This window comes from Pogoniulus pusillus, chromosome 17 (assembly GCF_015220805.1).
Source record: "Pogoniulus pusillus isolate bPogPus1 chromosome 17, bPogPus1.pri, whole genome shotgun sequence".
Taxonomy (NCBI): domain Eukaryota; kingdom Metazoa; phylum Chordata; class Aves; order Piciformes; family Lybiidae; genus Pogoniulus; species Pogoniulus pusillus.
This window is the reverse complement of record NC_087280.1, coordinates 5,988,643-6,007,824: the sequence shown is the minus strand read 5'-3', so window position 1 is coordinate 6,007,824 and position 19,182 is coordinate 5,988,643. Positions and strand designations below refer to the sequence as shown.

At 38.2% G+C, this 19,182-nt stretch overlaps 1 protein-coding gene across 2 annotated transcripts in view; it reads right to left on the bottom strand.

Annotated features, from left to right (window-relative positions):
* The window catches only part of VPS13C (vacuolar protein sorting 13 homolog C), an 86,990-nt gene that overhangs the window by 30,921 nt on the left and 36,887 nt on the right, over positions 1–19,182 (bottom strand). For both annotated transcript variants that reach the window (XM_064157426.1, XM_064157427.1), the window contains exons 38-56: positions 18,992–19,122; positions 18,283–18,439; positions 17,522–17,601; positions 16,653–16,712; positions 15,335–15,500; positions 14,263–14,379; positions 13,650–13,753; positions 13,043–13,210; positions 12,256–12,560; positions 11,792–11,936; positions 10,586–10,742; positions 9,615–9,742; positions 8,453–8,622; positions 7,651–7,889; positions 6,444–6,673; positions 4,171–4,263; positions 2,810–3,175; positions 1,551–1,640; positions 997–1,152 (exon numbers count right to left, since the gene is read on the bottom strand). In XM_064157426.1, the coding sequence (XP_064013496.1) occupies positions 997–1,152; positions 1,551–1,640; positions 2,810–3,175; positions 4,171–4,263; positions 6,444–6,673; positions 7,651–7,889; positions 8,453–8,622; positions 9,615–9,742; positions 10,586–10,742; positions 11,792–11,936; positions 12,256–12,560; positions 13,043–13,210; positions 13,650–13,753; positions 14,263–14,379; positions 15,335–15,500; positions 16,653–16,712; positions 17,522–17,601; positions 18,283–18,439; positions 18,992–19,122 (3,062 nt within the window). The remainder of the gene's footprint in view (positions 1–996; positions 1,153–1,550; positions 1,641–2,809; positions 3,176–4,170; positions 4,264–6,443; positions 6,674–7,650; positions 7,890–8,452; positions 8,623–9,614; positions 9,743–10,585; positions 10,743–11,791; positions 11,937–12,255; positions 12,561–13,042; positions 13,211–13,649; positions 13,754–14,262; positions 14,380–15,334; positions 15,501–16,652; positions 16,713–17,521; positions 17,602–18,282; positions 18,440–18,991; positions 19,123–19,182) is intronic.

Here is a 19,182-nt window from a genome sequence, read left to right as displayed (position 1 = left end):
GATGGCAACTACATCATAGCCTTCCTGTAGCACCAAGGCTTCCAGCTTGTCCTGCCTGTTGCCCATACTGCGTGCATTGGTGTACACACACTACAGCTGGGTTGTTGATTTTACCCCTCACACTGGCTTACCACCCTCAGCTTCCTTTGTGGAGCCCCTGGTTCCAGCCCCTACCCCCTCAAACCTAGTTTAAAGACCTCTCAAGGAGGGCTGCCAACTCATGGGCTAGCATTCTTTTGTCCTTTTCTGATAGTTGGCCTCTGAGTTTAGCAGACCAGGGGCAGTAAAAGTTGCCCCCCAGTTAAAGAACCCAAACTTTTGCTTCAGACACCAACCCTTGAACCACTCATTGATAATGCTGGTGTCCATCCCTGCTGCAGTGGGGACCAAGCAGAACACCACCTGTGCCCTTGCCCTATCGATCAGTTGACCCAGAGCTCGGAACTTCCTTTATGCTTACCAACATTCATTTAATGACAAAAAGTGTCGGTAACTGACTGCCAAGATATGCTTACAGCATAAACAAGTACTAATTTAGAGAACTGTTGCTTGTTTAGGATTAGGCATAAATTACCTTGTGAAAAAAACAGCTTCATTTAGTAATGAAAAACATTTTTCCCCAATTGAAAAGTGGGGAGAGAAAGCATAGGTCATTCATAAGCACACCTACTACCACAAGAAAAAGGGGGGAGGAAATATTTTTAACACAGTGGGTATTCTGCTCCTGCAATTGGAAGATCAGTCCTAAAATACACACCTTTCTTAGTATTCAACTGACAAAACATTGGAGGGAAGTAAATTTCTCTTTTACTACTTCAGAGCAGAAATTGCTTCTTGTGAAAACTAGCACCACTTTGTTCACCCTAAAACATTGACTGGAGTGTAACTCTTCTAATATTGTCACTGACAGAATAAAAAGTTCTTTTTGTTTCTAAGTACCAGAACTTCCTACACACACACTCCCATAATGCAGCACCTTCTGCTTTTTAAAATTACCTTGGCTAAATTAGTGAAAACAGTAAGACAGCATTTGGATATTGTTATATTCATAGTCTCCTTTGAAGAGATGTGAACCGCAGTTTGTGGCTCAGGAAGAACAATGAAATCATCCCCAGGCATCAAACTTCTCTCTTGGACAGGGTTAGTCTTCATCTAAACGAAAAATTTCATTAGGCAGTTATGAACACAGATTTCTTTCTTAGACACCAAAACAGAAAAAAACCTTGAACTGCACTTGACAACTTCAGTAAGCAAAAGAAAACTTACTTTCTCTTCTAAACCATCTCAGGCACCCTACACCAACAGAAAAACTGCATTGAAGGCCAACTAATTATTTATTTTCTTCTCCGTTTGCGTGCTTACACATTTTTTCCATGCACTGTACAATTAACGTCATTCAGAAGAAATTTAAGATGTCTTAATCCTGATTTTTTTTTCCTTTTTCATGTGAAATTCATAGCTCAAAGTAACAGCATTCAAAAGAACACATAAAACTTTTGTGAGGCTAACTATTCAAACTCTTCCACATAGTTCCAAGCATGTTTACATACTTCAAGTTTTAAACTCCATTGCTTCTTTCCTCCTTCAATTCGTTCAATAAGTGGCTCCCATACTGCATGGGCTTCATTGTAATAAAGAATCTCAAAAAAAAACAAAGAAACAAAATCAAATAATGCATCTAAAAAGACAAAGGACTGAGTGCCTTCCAGTAACATTTAATATGAAAAACACCAATATAAAAACAATTACTCTTCAGTTCACATTTTGGCTGTCTAGCATGAACTTCTAAAGGCTTCAAAAATCCATGCATGAAGTGTAACACACACATTCTTCCGGAGTGAGGAACTGATTTCCTGGATTGCTTTCAGAGCAACTAGATAGTCCAGTAACTTATCTTTTTAACATCTTCACTTAAGATAAAGCAGGCTCATCCTCCCCTACATTATTTGCTAATCTCAAAATCATTCTCTCAACTTCCATGTCACAGTTATTTCACTGCACTACGAAATAATTACTCTGTGCAAACTTCAGTCTCAGTCCGGATTAATTCCTTGGTGACAACCAAGTAGCTCTGGACACTTCCTTTCAGCTATCTCCTTCATCCCACACCCTCTTCTGCAATCAGTGACTCCTTGCATTCACTCATGATTTGGCATATGCCTTCCTAACTCATTATGCACACCCAGCAATGCAAGAATGCTGCCTGCATTTCCAGTGAAGCACAGTGTACGAGGTACTTTTGGTCAGCTGACAAAACAGAACTAAGATGTAGCTAACCTACTCCATGGAGCAGTTGCACATCTGCTTGTATGAGATTAACGGGACGGCTCAGAAAAAGAGTCAGATCATCTTAGAACTGACCATATCTTGGGCAAGAGTTGCAATAGTTGGCAAAACAAACATTACAATTAGAGATGCAGGGAAGACTGAGAAAAGAGTGTGAATTCTATCTTACAAATAAGCTCAACAAGAGAGAAAATAATAAGGTGATCAGCAAGAGCTAAACCTGGATATTCAACTACGCTAAGCTCCTAAGTCATACAATAAAAAGTCAATATGCAAAAATCGAAGAGAAACTGAGAGGACAGGAATATGTCACAGCACAAATCATCACTGAAGTCTACTGTTCATTGCAAAGTTTCTGTAAAAACCATATTCCACTTTGTCTTACCTGCCTGTTATCTGAAGACTGAAAAGTAGTACAATCTAAACCTATTATTAATTTAGCACATAGAAAGTCTTCTACCAAGTTCCTTGGATGTTAAGTAAAAAAGTGGTTTAAAATTGAGAAGAGTTTAATTCTACATACCTCCAGTGACATGTCAGAAGTGACCTCCATTAATGAGGACCAGTTTTTAAGAACACCTGAAAACACAGATTCTGCTAACAACAAAGGGACAGTCCGATGTCCTAGACCACATTCCAAAGTGATCTGAACTGATTTGACTACAATGTCAAACTTCTCTTGTTTTGTAACATGTTCGTGGTCCTTGAAAGTTTCTGTTGCTTCTGTGGCTATATCAACACCCAGAAACCAAGCATTGCACTGATCTAGAGGCTTCACTTGCCACAGATTCTCAGAAACTTCAGTTGTTCCTCTAGAGTCCTCCTCTGTCGTTTTGGGTTTTATAGCAGCCATGATGGTCATGACAGTGTTCAGAATTATTGGTGAGATCTTGAATCAAGGAAAAAAAAAATTAGAGCTCAAAACCATTTTAAAACTAATTAACATTGAAATGATACAATATATGAGAATGGCAAATAACTTTTGGGTTCTTCATATAGGTACATAACATTGAAGGCTCTTGTAAGAGATGCAACTTAAGCTCAAACATAGAGAAAGAATCCATTCATGGATGTCCTTTTCCTTTACTACAAAATTACCTAGTTCTCCCTCAAAGCCACAGGGTCACAAATTAAATTCTTAGGTTGGAATTCCACCCTTATATGTGTTAATACTAGTAATATGTGGTACCCCCATAACTGCAGTCAATGTCCATCTTTTCCCTACTGCACTGCAAAAGATGAATTAAGGTCTTTGACATGTTCAAACCAGCATGACTGCAGTTACATATACTACCACCTCAGTCAGCAGTACAGTTCAACTGCCAAAAGCTTTATGCCATAGGGACAAAGTATTATTGCTTACAGTTTATGATTTCACCACTAAACACATTTTTAGGTCATAAATGCCAATTTGTGAACTCATGTAGGAATGAACAATTAACACCCAAACCTCTTCTACAGACAGAATCATTAATTTACCTATTAAGAACAAGGTATTTCACATTGTGTGTTAAGTCTGGAGATCATTTTAGCAGACTGAAGATTACATGCACTTATGTCTGTGTGTTCCTGTTTGTAAGTCTCCTAATTAAAAAGTAGTAGTGGTGTTTGCAGAGGCAAGGGTTGCTTCATAAATTTGCAGGGAACTGGTAAGAGGAATCCTAGAATCTAAGGTATTTCCAATTAGTTTTTGCCAGGAGACTGCTGAAACAAGTAATAAGTAATGACTTTTTCCCAAAACAGAGCAGCTCTGAAAAGGCTAAATGCCTAGTTCTAGAATTGAACTAGTGGAAACAATTTTAAACAGCAGTTGTAAAAAGTCCTCAAGCTACACCTTGAGAAGCACACCTCTTCTTCCAAAGGCAGCCTTAACAAGAATCTTACCTTTATAATAAGTTCTTCTATTGTTACTACCACAGTTTGTAACCCTGATACATGCATCATGTTTTCCATGACCAAAGAACAAGGCCGTAACACCTGAGCAAAAAATAATAATTACGTTAACCTCTGTCATCTAATCTTTTCCAATGGCCTTAGGCTTTTCCATCCTACAGGCCAAAATAACAACATATATTTCAGAGTAACAGCATTCTTTCATAGTGTTACTGTGCTCCAGTCCAGCATTCAAATTTGCATGACAGCAATTTCATAATGGAAGGTACAATGTTACTGAAATAAAAGCTTTTGACATAAGGTGTGAAAACCATAACAAAAACCTCCCACACAGCAGAATGACCCACAGCCAAAAAAACACTGGATCCTTAGGAAAACTAAATGCAAAATGAATCACACAGGCCAGTTTTGTGGCTCAATGCTCTCTGCAGTAAGAGAAATTCACAGGATCACAGGATGTTAGGGGTTGGAAGGGACCCAAAGAGATCGAGTCCAACCCCCCTGCCAGAGCAGGACAATACTATCTAACACAGATCACAGAGGAACATATCTACACAGGCCTTCAAAGTCTCCATATCTGGAGACTTCATGACCTCCCTGGCGAGCCTGTTCCAGTGCTCTGTGACCCTCACAGTAAAGAAGTTCCCCCTTGTGTTCAGGCGGAACCTCTTGTGCTGCAATTTACACCCGTTGCTCCTTGTCCTATCCCAGGGAGTAAACGAAAAAAGCCTGCCCCCTCTTGCTGGCCAGCCTTCAAGTACTTAACAACATTTATCAAATGCCCTCTTACTCTTCTTTTCTCCAGACTAAAAAGCCCCAGGTCCCTCATATAAACCATGCTCTCCTGTCCCCTAATCATCCTCATGGCCTTCCACTGGACCCCTTCTAGCAGATCCCTGTCCCTCTTAAACTGTGTAGCCCAAAACTGAACATAGTACTCAAGATGAGGTCTCACCAAGGCAGAGTAGAGGGTGAGGAGAATCTCCCTTGATCTGCTGGACACACTCCTCCTAATACACCCCAGGATCCCATTGGCCTTCTTGGCCACAAGGGCACATTGCTGTGCCATTGTTAACTTGTTAGCCACCAGGACCCCCAGGTCCCTCTCCACAGGACTGCTTTCCAGCAAATCACCTCCCAGCCTGTACTGGTGCAGTTTATTATTCCTCCCCAGATGCAGGACTCTGCACTTGCCCTTCTTGAACTTCATCTGGTTCCTCGGTGTCCAGCTCTCCAGACTGTCCAGTTCTCTCTGGACGGCCACACAGCCTTCGGCTGTATCAGCCAAGACTCTCAGCTTGGTGTCGTCAGCAAATCTGCTGAGCAGACACTCTGAGCCCTCATCAACATCATTGATGAAGATGTTGAACAGGACTGGTCCCCCAGCACTTGATCCCTGGGGGACACCACAAGTCACAGGTCTCTAGCTGGAGCTGACACCACTGATCACCACCCTCTGAACTCTATCTTGCAACCAGTTCCTAATCTACCTCACTATGCTCTCTTCCATCCCACACTTCCTCAGCTTGCTGACTGAAATGTCATGGGAGACAGTGTCAAAGGCCTTGCTAAGGTCAAGGTAGACTACATCCACTGGTTTCCCTGAATCTACCCATATGGCATCACAGAATGCTATCAGGTTAGTTAAGCATGACTCCCCCTTGGTAAATCCATGCCGACTACTCCTGATAACGTTATTCTCTTCCAAGTGCCTTGAGATACCCTCCAACAGGAGCTGCTCCATCATTTTTCCAGAGATGGAGGTGAGGCTGACTGGTTTATAGTTTCCTGGAACCTCTTTCTTGCCCTTTTTGACGACTGGAGTGACATAGGCTCTCCTCCAGTCCTCAGGCACCTCTCCTGTTGCCACGATTTGGCAATGATGGAGTGGTAGAGCAATAATATCAGCCCAGTTCTCTCAGCACCCTTTGGTGCATCTTGTCAGGGCCCATGGACTTGTTAATGTTTCATTTGTATAACTGATCCCTAACCCAGTCTGCACTGGCCAGCCTTCAAACACCTCTAATAATTCCTTCACTATGTAATTTTTTATTTGCAAGTCCACTACACACGTTTTTGACAGATTTCTACCTGATGAAACACCTACTCACTAGCCACTGAGTGGCATACTGCAGACCTCCTATCTTCATAATTATCAGTGACATGAAAGCTGAATTTTCTGAATGCTATGGCTATGCCAGCTGAAAGACACACCTGCTCACATTTCCATTAGTTTGTTCTTTATGAAAAAGAAGGTCTCTTACCGTAGTAACATTCTTGTCTTGTTTATCTCTGAGAAAGGCACAGGCTAACACTTTGAAGCTCTTCACTTGAGCAGTCATCCTTTGTGCGACTTTACCAGATGTCAGAGCAAAGTCACATTGGAAGGAAACTTTTAAGGCAGGGGCATCAGCACTGGTCAAATTAGCCACAAACACAATTTCTGGATCCATGATCACAGCTTTTACTGTCATGTTTGGCCGCAGAGATATTTCTGTGAAAATAATTTTTTAAGACTCCCTGAATATGAAAGGTTTGCATATGTTATTATATGCACATACTGTCTACACAACACATAACAATTACCATGTAACTTTAGACATAAAAATTTAACAAATGATGTCTTAAATTTTTACTCCTTTTTTACCTAATTGCAAGTTTTTGTTTGTTTCAACACCAGAAAAATGTCTTAGACATTATTAGCTTTATGTACTTAAGAACTAGCTCTAAAAAGCCAGGTTGGAAATAGTTATCTTCTGACTCAATTGCTGAAGTATGCAACTTCTTCTGAGTGCAGATTTACCACTGGAAAGCAAAATGGCAACGTACAAGTTCTTGTTCAAACACCCACTCCATCTCCAAACAGGAGGGGAGAAGTGCATTATATTTATTTGAGTTGAAAGTAAGATGATCTGACCTACTTCTTTGATGTCACTTTAGTTCTCAAAGACAAGCAGCATAGTGGGGTGTGACCCTCCTACTCACTGGGACTTAGTATATGAATTACTTACATCTAACACTTGCTGTATTTATCAGAGTATTACACTTCTGCAATAGAGCAGGTGCCAAGCTGTGGCCTGGTGCACTCCAGGAAATGCAAAGAAAGCTAGGCATTGTGAGTTGCACCCTATGACACATTTGAGTAGTCCTGAGCAGCCCCTACAAATGCCTTTTTCCTGGAATGCGTTTCCCTCCCTCATCAAAAGACTTGTGAGTATCTGCAACAATAGAATAGGGGAGGAAGTGAACTGCTGGCATTACTGAAGTTTATTCATAAAACATCAGGTTCACTTCTAGCACTCCAGTGACTTTCTCAAAAGAAGCCTGTGGCCATTTTACATATCGTGAGGAATGAACTAATTTCTTATGTTTGATAGCAACACAGCATCTTGAAAACTTCTACTTTACAGACATCACACTGAAAATACATATAGGAGTGGGGGTGAGAGGCTGCAAGTCAGTTTTACAGACCTGTTTCTGGCTTGGATTTCCCAGAAGCCATATGTTTTAACTGCATCTGTGCAGATCTTTCAGTTGAGGATGCTGGCATAGAGTTAATGAAAACATCTGCTATTGTCAACAAAAACTCCATACTGGCACATATGTACAGCTTGTCAAGGACAGCAATAACTTCAGTTCCATTTTTATCCTGCTTGTAGCTTATATCTATCATAGAACTGTCATTTGTGTCATCTTTCTTGTCTATCATTCTGGAAAACAAGTTTAATAAGAAATATTACAAACATCATGACATATAGATCTAGAAAAGCAAGGATGAGTAAGCAAAGCCATTTTTCCTCCCCATGCCACTTTTGAAGAAAAAATACAGTATCAGGAATCAGTGTCTCCTGCAGAAGTAAGAGGGCACAGACTTTGCCAAAAGAATCATGATTTCCCTTTGAAATTTGCATGCTACAGGCTCAGGACTAAGCACACAGCATGTAAAACTCAAACTGAAGTTTTAGTACATAGAACTCCAGTTAAGACTGGTTGCTCTGTACTTATCCCTTCTAGGCAGTTTCCTGAAATATTCAAGCTTCCCTGGTACATCTTTTGTCTTAGATAAGCTGGGAAATCAGTATGCAGAAGCAGCAGCTTGCTTGCTTACCACTACTAAAATTATCTTGTTCATTGTTTCAACACAAGGTATGATAACAACCGACAGCCATGCTGAGTTTCACCAATCCTACATGAAGCCAAGTAAATAACAACGGACAGAGTCTTACTCATAAGTTGCATGAAGTTTTCTCACTTCCAATACATGCAAAGTTACCTTGCAGTCACGTTCTGAATGCCTTCTCTCAGATCATCCAGGGTACAAGCCTTGAGTTCAACATGAATATCCATCGAGCCATCTGAAAATATCTTCCCTGATGACGCCATAAGATGCAGCCGGAGTTCTCCGAGGCGTAACTTGTCACTACGCAGTGAAAGCAGAGACTTCTACGTGGTAAGAAATAATAGGACTAGTTATCATCTAACCAACTAATAAGTGCATTTCCCTTGCTGCAAGCCATGTGCAATCCATTAACTGAAGGATCTGGTTAGCCTGTTGCTGTCCCTAGTCCCTCAAATTAGTACCAAAAAAAAAAATCACTGAGAAATCAAGAAAACTAAGTTGGGTTGTAGTAAAATTCTTTCTTCACCACATTTCTAGCAATGGCTCAGAACATGTGACAGAAGAAAAATCCATCTGAACTTTGAACCTCCTACCCCAAGGTCACTCTGCTCCTATTATAGCTCATTCACAACCAACACCTCAGCAGCAGTAAGGAAGGGTATGAGGATCACAACAAAACTCCACCACAGTCTTTCTTTCCCATGCTGCTCATCTCACAGTAACTTCACAAAATTATGCACAATTCACACAAAAAAAACCCCACCATAAAGTCTTGCACTATAGTTACTTTACATGCCAAGGTACACATTCAGTATATACCAAGACTAAAGGAGCAAGTACCTTCATATGTGGACAAAACATACTAAGGTACAAAATCAAGGGCACATGGCACACTTTTCAGCACAGGAAGGATGTTCATTGCTGTTCACATCTACAACTGACAAGTATACAGAGGTCATACATAGAACCGACATTGGTGAGGCTAGCAGGTGTTATTCCAATGGTTTTCCAGTTCCCATTTTGATTTTGCAAAATTGCTATCAAGGTTTGAATGATCCAATCTAATGGTGAATGGTTTTGGTTTGTTAGCTTATTGCTGTAAGTGTATTTCTAAATACCACACTTAACAGCCTTCAAATCAAGAACATCCTCTGCTCACAATACCACAAACTCCAAGATAAATTATGTTAGCCCTGTAAGGCAAACATCACAAAGCAAACAACCAACCAACTTTGTTTTACTACTCTAAGGTTTGTCCATGGGAGAAGCACAAGTTCCCTATCCCCATATATAAGGTAAGAACTTTGTCACAAACCTGATTTTTATCGCTATTGTAGAGAGTTACTGCAAGTGACTCAAATTTGAAGTCAAATTCAAGTGTTGCATAACATTCTGTGGAAGCCTCAACTGTAGAAACAGGGTTTTCTCCAAAAGCAAGAGGACCTATCAAGGAAAATAATATATTTTCACATTTCTTTGAAACACTGCCTTTGGAGAAGTTTTTTTGTTGTTCGGGTTTCGGCACTTGCTTGTTATTAGTTGTTCGGTGTGGTTTTCTGATTAAAACCTCAGAGTCACAACGAGTAAAAGCTCTAAAACTGGAAGACTACTCAGAACAACCTCATACATTTACTCAGTATCAGTGTACTCTATGCACTGCACAAAGTGGTTTAAGAACCTTAAAAACAGCAGTCATTAAGTTAATGCAGTTATTCATTTGCTTTAATTAAGAAATAAAGAAAGTACCACGACTGCTCTAAGAGTATGCATTACTCTTCCTTCCACTTTTTCTCATAGTATAGTAATTAAACTCTTGATTTGATAGCAATTCTTCAAATTTCTAATTGACAAGAAAAAGGATTTTGGTTAAGTCAATGATATTTCATCTGAAGAAATACCCTGTCTACATTAACACGTGCCTTCAATGCCAATAACATCCTTGATTTTACCATAATTATGCATTAACATATGCTGCTGTAGTTGTTTTGGCTTTTTTCCCCCTATAAATCAACTGCAACAGGTAAGAGTTATTGACACAGACTTAAGAACACCATACTATGAAAGTTGAATTGCACAAAACATGCTACCAAGGCCTTATCATCAACAACTCACATTCCATGTACGTGGCTACATTCTTCTGCATAACTCTCCATGGACACAATACAGACGTGCAACAACTAAGAACAAGAATTTATTTCCACATTTTAAGCATTTCAGGTAAGTAAGATGCTTCAATTTGCAAAGAGCCCTCTCCCTACACATATTTGGGTTTTCAACTGAACGTACCCTCACAGACATCAGATTCACTTGCAGCTTTCCCTTTTTTAATTATCTGCTTATCTCCAGCATTCTCTGGCACAGTATTTGGCTGGGAAGAAGCCCCTCCAAGGTTTTCAAGTAAAATTTTCATGATAACAGTTAGATCATCTTCACTGAGTGCGATCTGCAGAATGATAAAACAATAACTTGATTTTTGGTGACAATACTTCTTTCTAACACAGTATTCAAATCCTGAGAAGAAACAATGTGTCACTTCTGTCATAAACAAGCTGTCTAGTAAAAATCATCCTGGTCAAGGAACCTTAGAATATCATTTGTTATGAATAGAAGTTACAACAAGAACTAACACTCAAGTTAAACACTTCCTGGGCTCAAAAAGGCTCTTTGCTTGCTAAATAAAATAATGATTATCTTAAGCACTTGTTAACAATTTCATAATCCAGAAACGTAAACAGATAACCCAATATTTACATTGTATGTTCTAAAGGTACACTGAATAACAGTTGCTTTAAAGAATTAACGAACCTGACTTCAATGGTGACATAAAATGATCATGGAAACTCTAATCAGTTCTAAGTGACACTTGGCTCAAAATACAGGAAAAATATTCTAATAATGTATTTAGGTTTATTCACTGGGATTCCTTCAGTATCGTATTTCTCTCTGCTTTAGTAGTGCTACACTCAGCCACTGCACAGATGAGAATGAAACAGAAGCCATGAACAACTAGCAGGTTCCCCAATCTGTTTTTAATCACCTTAAATCCCATCTGGAAAAGCAAATCCCCATCTCTGCCACTGTATCAATCGTAACTTGAAACTGTTATCTATCAGAGATCCAGATTTAACCTTTTAATTTTTAATACATCTATTAAACACTCAACCAGAATATTACAAAATTAAGCTATTCAAAATCTGAAATCTGGTTTTGTAGTTCAACCTCAATGATTCTAGAGGCTGTTGCATCAAAGCATAGCTCTAATAGACACCCAAGAAAATAAAATCAGGTTTTAACTCATTTGAATGCAGCCGCAGCAAAGCTATTACACCATATCAAAACCCTAAGAGATACATAAACTCAGTCAAGCCGGAACTCTTAGCATTCTGTGAAAAACATGAAGTGCAAGCACTTTTCAAGCTCCCTAACTAGGCTTCATGTTATTTGGACAAGGTAAGTAATTTTTGATGTAAGTCTGATTTGGCATGATATTACCTGCATTGGCTTTAGATCTCCTTTAATACCAATTGTTGGAGTTTTATGATACCAAGCTGCTGCTAAGTTTCTCTGCACCAGTAAAGTCAAACTCACAGGACACAGAATTTCAGAATCTGGTTGAGAATCTGTGGATACAAGGCACCTATCAAAAGACAGTGGAAGCAGAAGAAAAATATTATGTAGTTGCAAAATCACCAAAAATATTCTGAAACAAAAATCTATCCGAATTTTGAGTATATATATCATGAAATTTATAGTGATGTGTTTTCAACATGCACTCACATCAGTTACACCCTGTGTAAAAGTACTCCTAAATGTAGCTGGCAGTGGGACTTTATTGTTCTCTTTCACTACGTTTTCTTTGCCTATCATTTTTAAATAATGGAACAATATTGCACATGGCACACAGGTCTATTTTCATCAGAAATACTTTTCAACTTAAAAGACAACTGCATATGTACCTTGATAATTTCAAATGCGTTAGCTGCACATGCATGTTGTCAAGGACTGGAGGAAGAGAAGACTCATCTGAAGACACCAGCTTGAATTCATTCTGAACTCTGATTAAGCCAAGATCAGCTACCAAAGCATTACATGAAGTTGAAGATTCAGGAAAAACAATAACTGGAGCTTTCAAGTTGACATCCATTAAGAGGCGGAAGCTCTTCTTTGCAAAATCTTTCATGCTGGAAGCAGCCATTTCGGCTGCCTGGACAGTGACTGCTGTCAGGGCTTCTTGCGCCATTTGGAAATTGTTTAGGAAGTTCTGTTTATAGGAAGTGAAAAAGTGAGCCTTTCATAAGAGCAATCAAGCCTTGCAAAATAGGTGAGCCCAGACCTAATTTAAATTTAAGAAAAATAGTAGAGCTGTGGCACAAATATGAAGGTGATCATCCAACCATTCACATTTCAGAAGAGCAAAAGGTTCAAGTCAGGCACAAGATATGACAGAGCACATCTACTAATTTTTTAAAATACTATTAAAGCTATCAACACAAATCATTACTTGTTTTCTCATTCTTCTCCAAAGAGTAGAACTCTAAAATTCACCTGATATGACATTTCTTTAGGAAAATATTTCCATAAGCTTGTACATCAGCTCACCAGTATAGGCCATAAACAGGTGATGACTTAAGGAGAAATGAAAAACCACAAACATAAAACCAAACCAACCAATAAGACAGAAACACCCCAACAATAACTCCCCAACACTTAGGGCCAAGAAAAGCACTACACCTAATGTCTTACCAAGAGAGACATAAAGAACTTATGTAGATATATTATTTGGATGCAGCCCACTTTCAGAGACATTTTACCATCCACTCTTGACATATCTGCATAGGCTTCCCCTGCAGTAGCATCTGGATAAAGTGACATGTGAAATCTAAACACTTCATCTCCCATTATGGAGACAGCCTAGAAGATTAAGTTCACATAGTTAATACTCTCAGACAGTCATCTGGAATAGAATTAATGTTTAAGACTTGAAAGCAGAAATATTTCTACATACAGATCAACTGCAACTTATCAGCAATACTTGGCCACATATAAGCTCAGCAAAAAAGCAAACTGAAACATTTTATGGTATGCCTCTTCTGACTTAGTTTTCCATAGCCCGTTTCATATTTAAATCATGTTACTCAGACTTCAACATATCAATGCTAATATGATTAAAACTAACTAAATACTAAATAAAAACATGTCTTGCTTACCTGAAATAAGAGAGAATAGCCAATGAAATTTTTCTCATTATTTGGTACATTATGTAGTACTTAGCCTTACATAACACAACAAATCAACTACAATGCTACCAGTTAAAAGGTGATGTGTTTTGCAGATGAACAAACAGAAATACCTGTTTGTGAATTGTTTTTGGATCAACATTTGTAATTACAATGTCCTCAAGTCTGGAGAACACTTTAATCTCTTTAGATTTCATGGCTACAGATGCATCCATTCCTGATTTGAGACAAAAAGAAGATAGCAAGGTGAAATGTCAAGCACACACTTCTTTTGAGAAGCATTTTTTAATCACCAAATATACAGAGTAACTCAGAATCCAACATTCCACTACACTAAAATCTATGCAAAGCACAAGACAAAAGCCATGACCTTACCACATGTGACAAATATGCCAACATGAACTGCCTTTAGGACTGGATCAAAAATTCCCAATAGTGGCTATAGCTATAAAAAAAGGGATTTTTTTTTGTTGTTATTTATAAGCATAATAATTTCTTTTCATATTACTCTATGTAGAAAATAATTGCCTTCTTTTTCCAAGTCAAACATGTTCTTCCTTCACAGGTATTTTGGCTCTTTAAATGATTAACAACAAACATATCATACAAGGAAGACATATTCAACAATATTTTACAGAGACTAGCCTTTTAGAAGCGAGTAACTGGAAGGGATTCACATATATTTCTTGCTACAACTAGCTATTCTAATACTTAAAACCCTCTTACCTTGTATTCTAATGTCTGCAATTCCACAGGTCTGATCACACACTGTAATGCTGAATGTATTTAGCTTTGCAGTAAGTTTTAGTTCACAGACATCATCATGGGCTGCATTACTAGACACTGGATAGGAAACACAAGAGATATAACTTCATTATAAGACAGTTTTTTAAAACCAATGTTAGATTTCTTTCATGCATATATAAACCCTTCAGAAAATAACCTGCAGTTATTCCCTAAGGGTCACTGCTAATCATTAGCAGAGATGTGAAACAAACGCTTTTACAACACAGCTGTCTTCTGGAACACGAGCATTCACCAACTAACATCAGTGAACAGCAATTAGGATGATGTTTTTTCTTATCAATATCTACTGTTCATGCAACATACACTGAATGCAGCATATGCTCCATTATTTGAAACATTATCTGACCTGAGAAATGTCCCCTCTGTATAGAATAACTAGGCAAACTTAGGCTTATTAGATGAAGGAAGTTCCTGCAGCAAGACTGAAGGTCCACAAAACACGAAATGTAACTACTACTAAACTCAGTCCCAATAGATTTAGCATTAGAAAACCTGAAGTTTCCCCAAGAACACTGCCAACAAAATAATTTGGGACCTAATCAAGCTCTTAAGGAGGTTTCATTCTAAACCTCATACTCTTTCAAGATTACAGAAGCCAGTTACTAAAATCAGAACAAGACCTTTCAGTTCAGAACTTCTTTGCTTCCCTAGAGCTCAAGAACGTTTCTTTTCAGAAAGTAAGCACTCTTTAGATCCTTCAGGTTGGAAAGCAACAAAGCTGATATACTGATTATTTGGCAAGGCTTCAATATTGTTCACTGCAACACCATTTATTTGGCTGTTATTATAGAAGTTAGACCACTAGATTGTATTGAGTAAGGAGAATTTGGACAACTAAGCAAGAGCTTTTTTTTTAAATGAGGGTTTTTACCTCCCCATATACAGTTAAGATCACTCCGTTTTTCCACCAAATAGACTGCAATGCTTTCACCTGAAATGGTATCTTTTGAAACCAAAAGCTAGATGGTGCTAAGCATGGCCTTTCTAGTACCTGGTGTAGGAGCACCTCCTTTTTCTTGTTCTTTTATTTGAGGCTTCTGATCTGACGTTTTATCAGTGCTGGGAAGACCACTCAATGGAACACTGAACGTGAGAAAACTCATGATGGATAGTAAAGCCTCTGTATGAAGCACTATATCCAAACATGAAAAGATGACCTAAAATGAGGTAAGACAACAAAGTAACATGGTTATTTAGTAGCAGTCTATTGCATAACAACTCAAGAGAAATTGTCATGTGAGTAAAAAGGCACCATGTTCAATTTCACAAGTATCTCACTCTTCCATCTCTTTTAACTTTAGTTTTAAGCAAAGTTTAAAACAGCTACAAATGAACTCCATGTAACTGAAAACCAGCGGTTAATGTTGCTATCTTTTTTCCAGTCAGCTCTCTTAGTTCTGCAGCATTTCATTGTGCATTAGTAAGAAATTTGGCTGACATCTTCTGAACCACATGTATGCATGTTTTAGTCTGTATGACACCACAAAACAAGATGTAACATTTGCAGCCAGGAAGTACGCAGCAACTACTACAGCAAATATTAGTGAAACCTAGCATCAGCTAGCCAACTCTTCGTTGGACTTTGGGCTTACTGATACATGAAGCTATGTCACTTTTCCTGACTCTAGAAGTACTTCAGTCACCTCAAATGACACAAATGGCTGTCAAGAAACTAACTCCACCCACCAATATTACTAAAAATAAATTACTTCAAAATTGAACTGCTTACTTCAGAAGTCACTGAAAACATGGGAAACTACACATTATAAGCTGCTTTCAGGAAAACTGAAATAATAAACTTGTTTAATACATGAAGTCTGAGAATTCTTGTTTGACATCCTGCCTTGCACCTCAATTGCACTGTCAGGCAACATCCACACTTGGAAATAAAAGGCCTTCATTTCACACACTGCTAAACATATCACTCCAGAAATAACACGTATTTTACAGCCCACAGTTTGAAATACATCCTTGTAAATTAATTACCTAAACATATACAGCTTGTAGTGGAGAAAAAACCAAACTAAACCCAACAAATCCTCCTGAATTTCTCTTTGTAGTTAAATATAAAGCTCTAAGTGTTTATGTTGAGAGCCAGGGTTTGGTTTTGAGGCTGTATTTTGGGGTTTGGATGTTTTCTCTTTGCTGGTTGTTTTTTTTTCTGTTGTGTTAGGGAGCTTTTTGTTGTTTGAGAGTTTGGTTGGTTGTTTAGTTTCCTAGGAAGGTAAGAAGTAAACAATAAAAATGTTTACCCAGCCATTACTATCTGAAAAGCTTAAAAATAAAAATTAAATAGTTCCAGTACTTACATTGATGTTCTGCTTGGTGCTTTTGTAAGTAGTTACAAAATCTGGGCCATCAGCATCAGCCTAAAAGAAAGAAAAAAAGGCTTAAGCACGCAGTCTCTGTTCAATTAACTGCACTGATCAGTTTATTTCCTTTACCACAGAAACAGATTATTCCCCTTCTAAAAGAAAACAAAGGGAAACGATGAAGCCTGAAGAAACAAGTCCCCCCAATAAAGCACAAAACTGATGCAACAAGAAGGGGCTATTCACAAGGCTCAGTGACCTTCCACAGCACATACTTTCTTGAAGTTCAACTGGTCAGCTAAAAAAATTTTCCTCTCACGTTGAACCTAAACTAGATCAATTTATGCTTAGTACTTCACTAGAACAAACTAACTCATTTTTCTGTACAACAATTATAGCATTACAGATCAATAAGTTCAAAACCAATTAGTTTCCCAAATATTTATGCAGTTTTGCAGGGTACTTTTTTTTTTTTTAAACCAAAAGCTCAGCAGCTCTACCTATCAACATATCACTCCACATATGCTAGTTTTACCTCCTGTAGAGAACCATCTATATCTCACGTACAGAAAGGCAATCTCACAAGGGTGCTAATCCCTGTTTTTCACAGAGAAGAATGAAAGCAAATAATGTGGGATTTCAATAATTGTGTTGAACTAAGAAACAAATATAACATGGAAGCGGTGGAAAGGGAAATGAAATGGTAATTTGCAAAACAGGTCTTTGGAACAAGAGGTAGTTAAGTTTTAGGTACCTATCATACAGGTTTTTAAAGAAGCAAAACAAAAAAAAACATATCTAACACAGTCGAAGTATGGAAGCTTCATTTTACTCCCAATGCAATCTGAGTTAAAAGGTATCAAAACCTTAATGTATTCCATTTTCAGAAGATGTTCATCAGTGTCACTTGAGGAGTTAATGATGCAAAGAGGATCTCCTTTTGAGTCTGCAAATAAAGAAACATAACTGTGAAGTGTTTGCCCTCACAAGCTTTGCTTCACCTAATGAAAATTCTTTATCATATGCTAGTTACATACTCTTCCTGTTGAATAGCATATATACACCTCTTTAAGCTGCTAATTCATCTTGCAATAATTCTAGTTTAAGTAGGCAAGACTCACTTACTCTCATCCTGAAAAGAGACTCAAAAATGGGATGTTTTCTGCATTCCTACATTTCATTTTGCATTCCCATCTAAGTTTTTATATTCTAAACCATACTTTTCTACTTTGAATCCATGCACTGCCACTTCAGTTCTTACTTCAGTATCACTTGGAATTGCTACCTTGAACAGTCCAAGGAGCACATTGGACTTCAACATGCTGCTAGAACTGGTCATAAAGCAGATTCAGGTCATCAAAATGCCCTGAACAGGTAGAACATTTCTTGGGAATGACCCTTCCTACTCGAAATAGACAACTAAGTCAAATTAACTCAACCTAACTCCAGCAACAGAAACCAATCTTGCTATGAGGTGAAACATACTAATCAAAACTGAATTTCAGAGGACAGCAACCTTCTGTTCCCATTCCCTCCCAATTACTACTTTTCAACAGGCTACCCTCTCACTAGAAAAGCTGACTACACATACTGTACTGATTTCATATCAGTTTTCTACAACACTTACCATTAATTTCAATGCATCTCATCATAATTTTTTTCAGATAAGCTGCTGCAGCCAGTTCATGATTTCTAATTTTGGTTTCAGTTCCAAGCTGTAGCACAGTTAGAACATGTAATGGATGTCTCTCCTTCTGAACCTGCTTCGTCAAGGTTATGACAACCTGGAATATAGAAGGGGATGAAAGTTCACTATTTCAGTAAAGCTGTCCTGATACCATGATGAACAGTTTTAACTGCATGCTATCTCCTCAGCTAAGCTTCAAACTTAGTATTTATGTAGATGTTCTTCCCTTTTACAAAGAACCTGAAGCACCAATTGGTAAAGGTTTTCACTCCCTCCCCTTCTGTTGTCATTCGCCAAGCAACCAATCACTTCTTAACTCCTTTAAAAACAAAACAGGGTTCTGAAGTCTACTAGTTTGGCAAGAACTTATTTTTGTTGGCCTAGCAAGTTTTTTTTACCTATGCTCTAGTTTCATAATCAGACCCTACACAGTGCTACATACAGAGTCTGATTATGGAAAAAGCAATACAAATCACACTGGTCTGGAAAGAATGGCAGCAGAGAATGGAAAGTAACATGAATCGATCTTTGACTCTTTGAAGCTATGCAAATCACAATTAAGGGCACAAACATTTCAACATTATAGTTCTTCATTTATAGAAGATTTTAACTATTAAGGTGATTAGATGTTTTATAGATGGAAACATACCTCTTTGATTTCAAAATTAAGTAGCATATTGATCACATCCTCATTTAGTGTTGTTTTCTTCTCAGACAGCATTCCTTCTGGAACGCCTTTCTCCTGCATCAAAAGCAGTTTCTCCATTTCTTTGGTTTTACCTGAAGCATTCAACAAATTGGTTAACTTTGAAAACTGCCACCATTTGTCACCAATTCTCT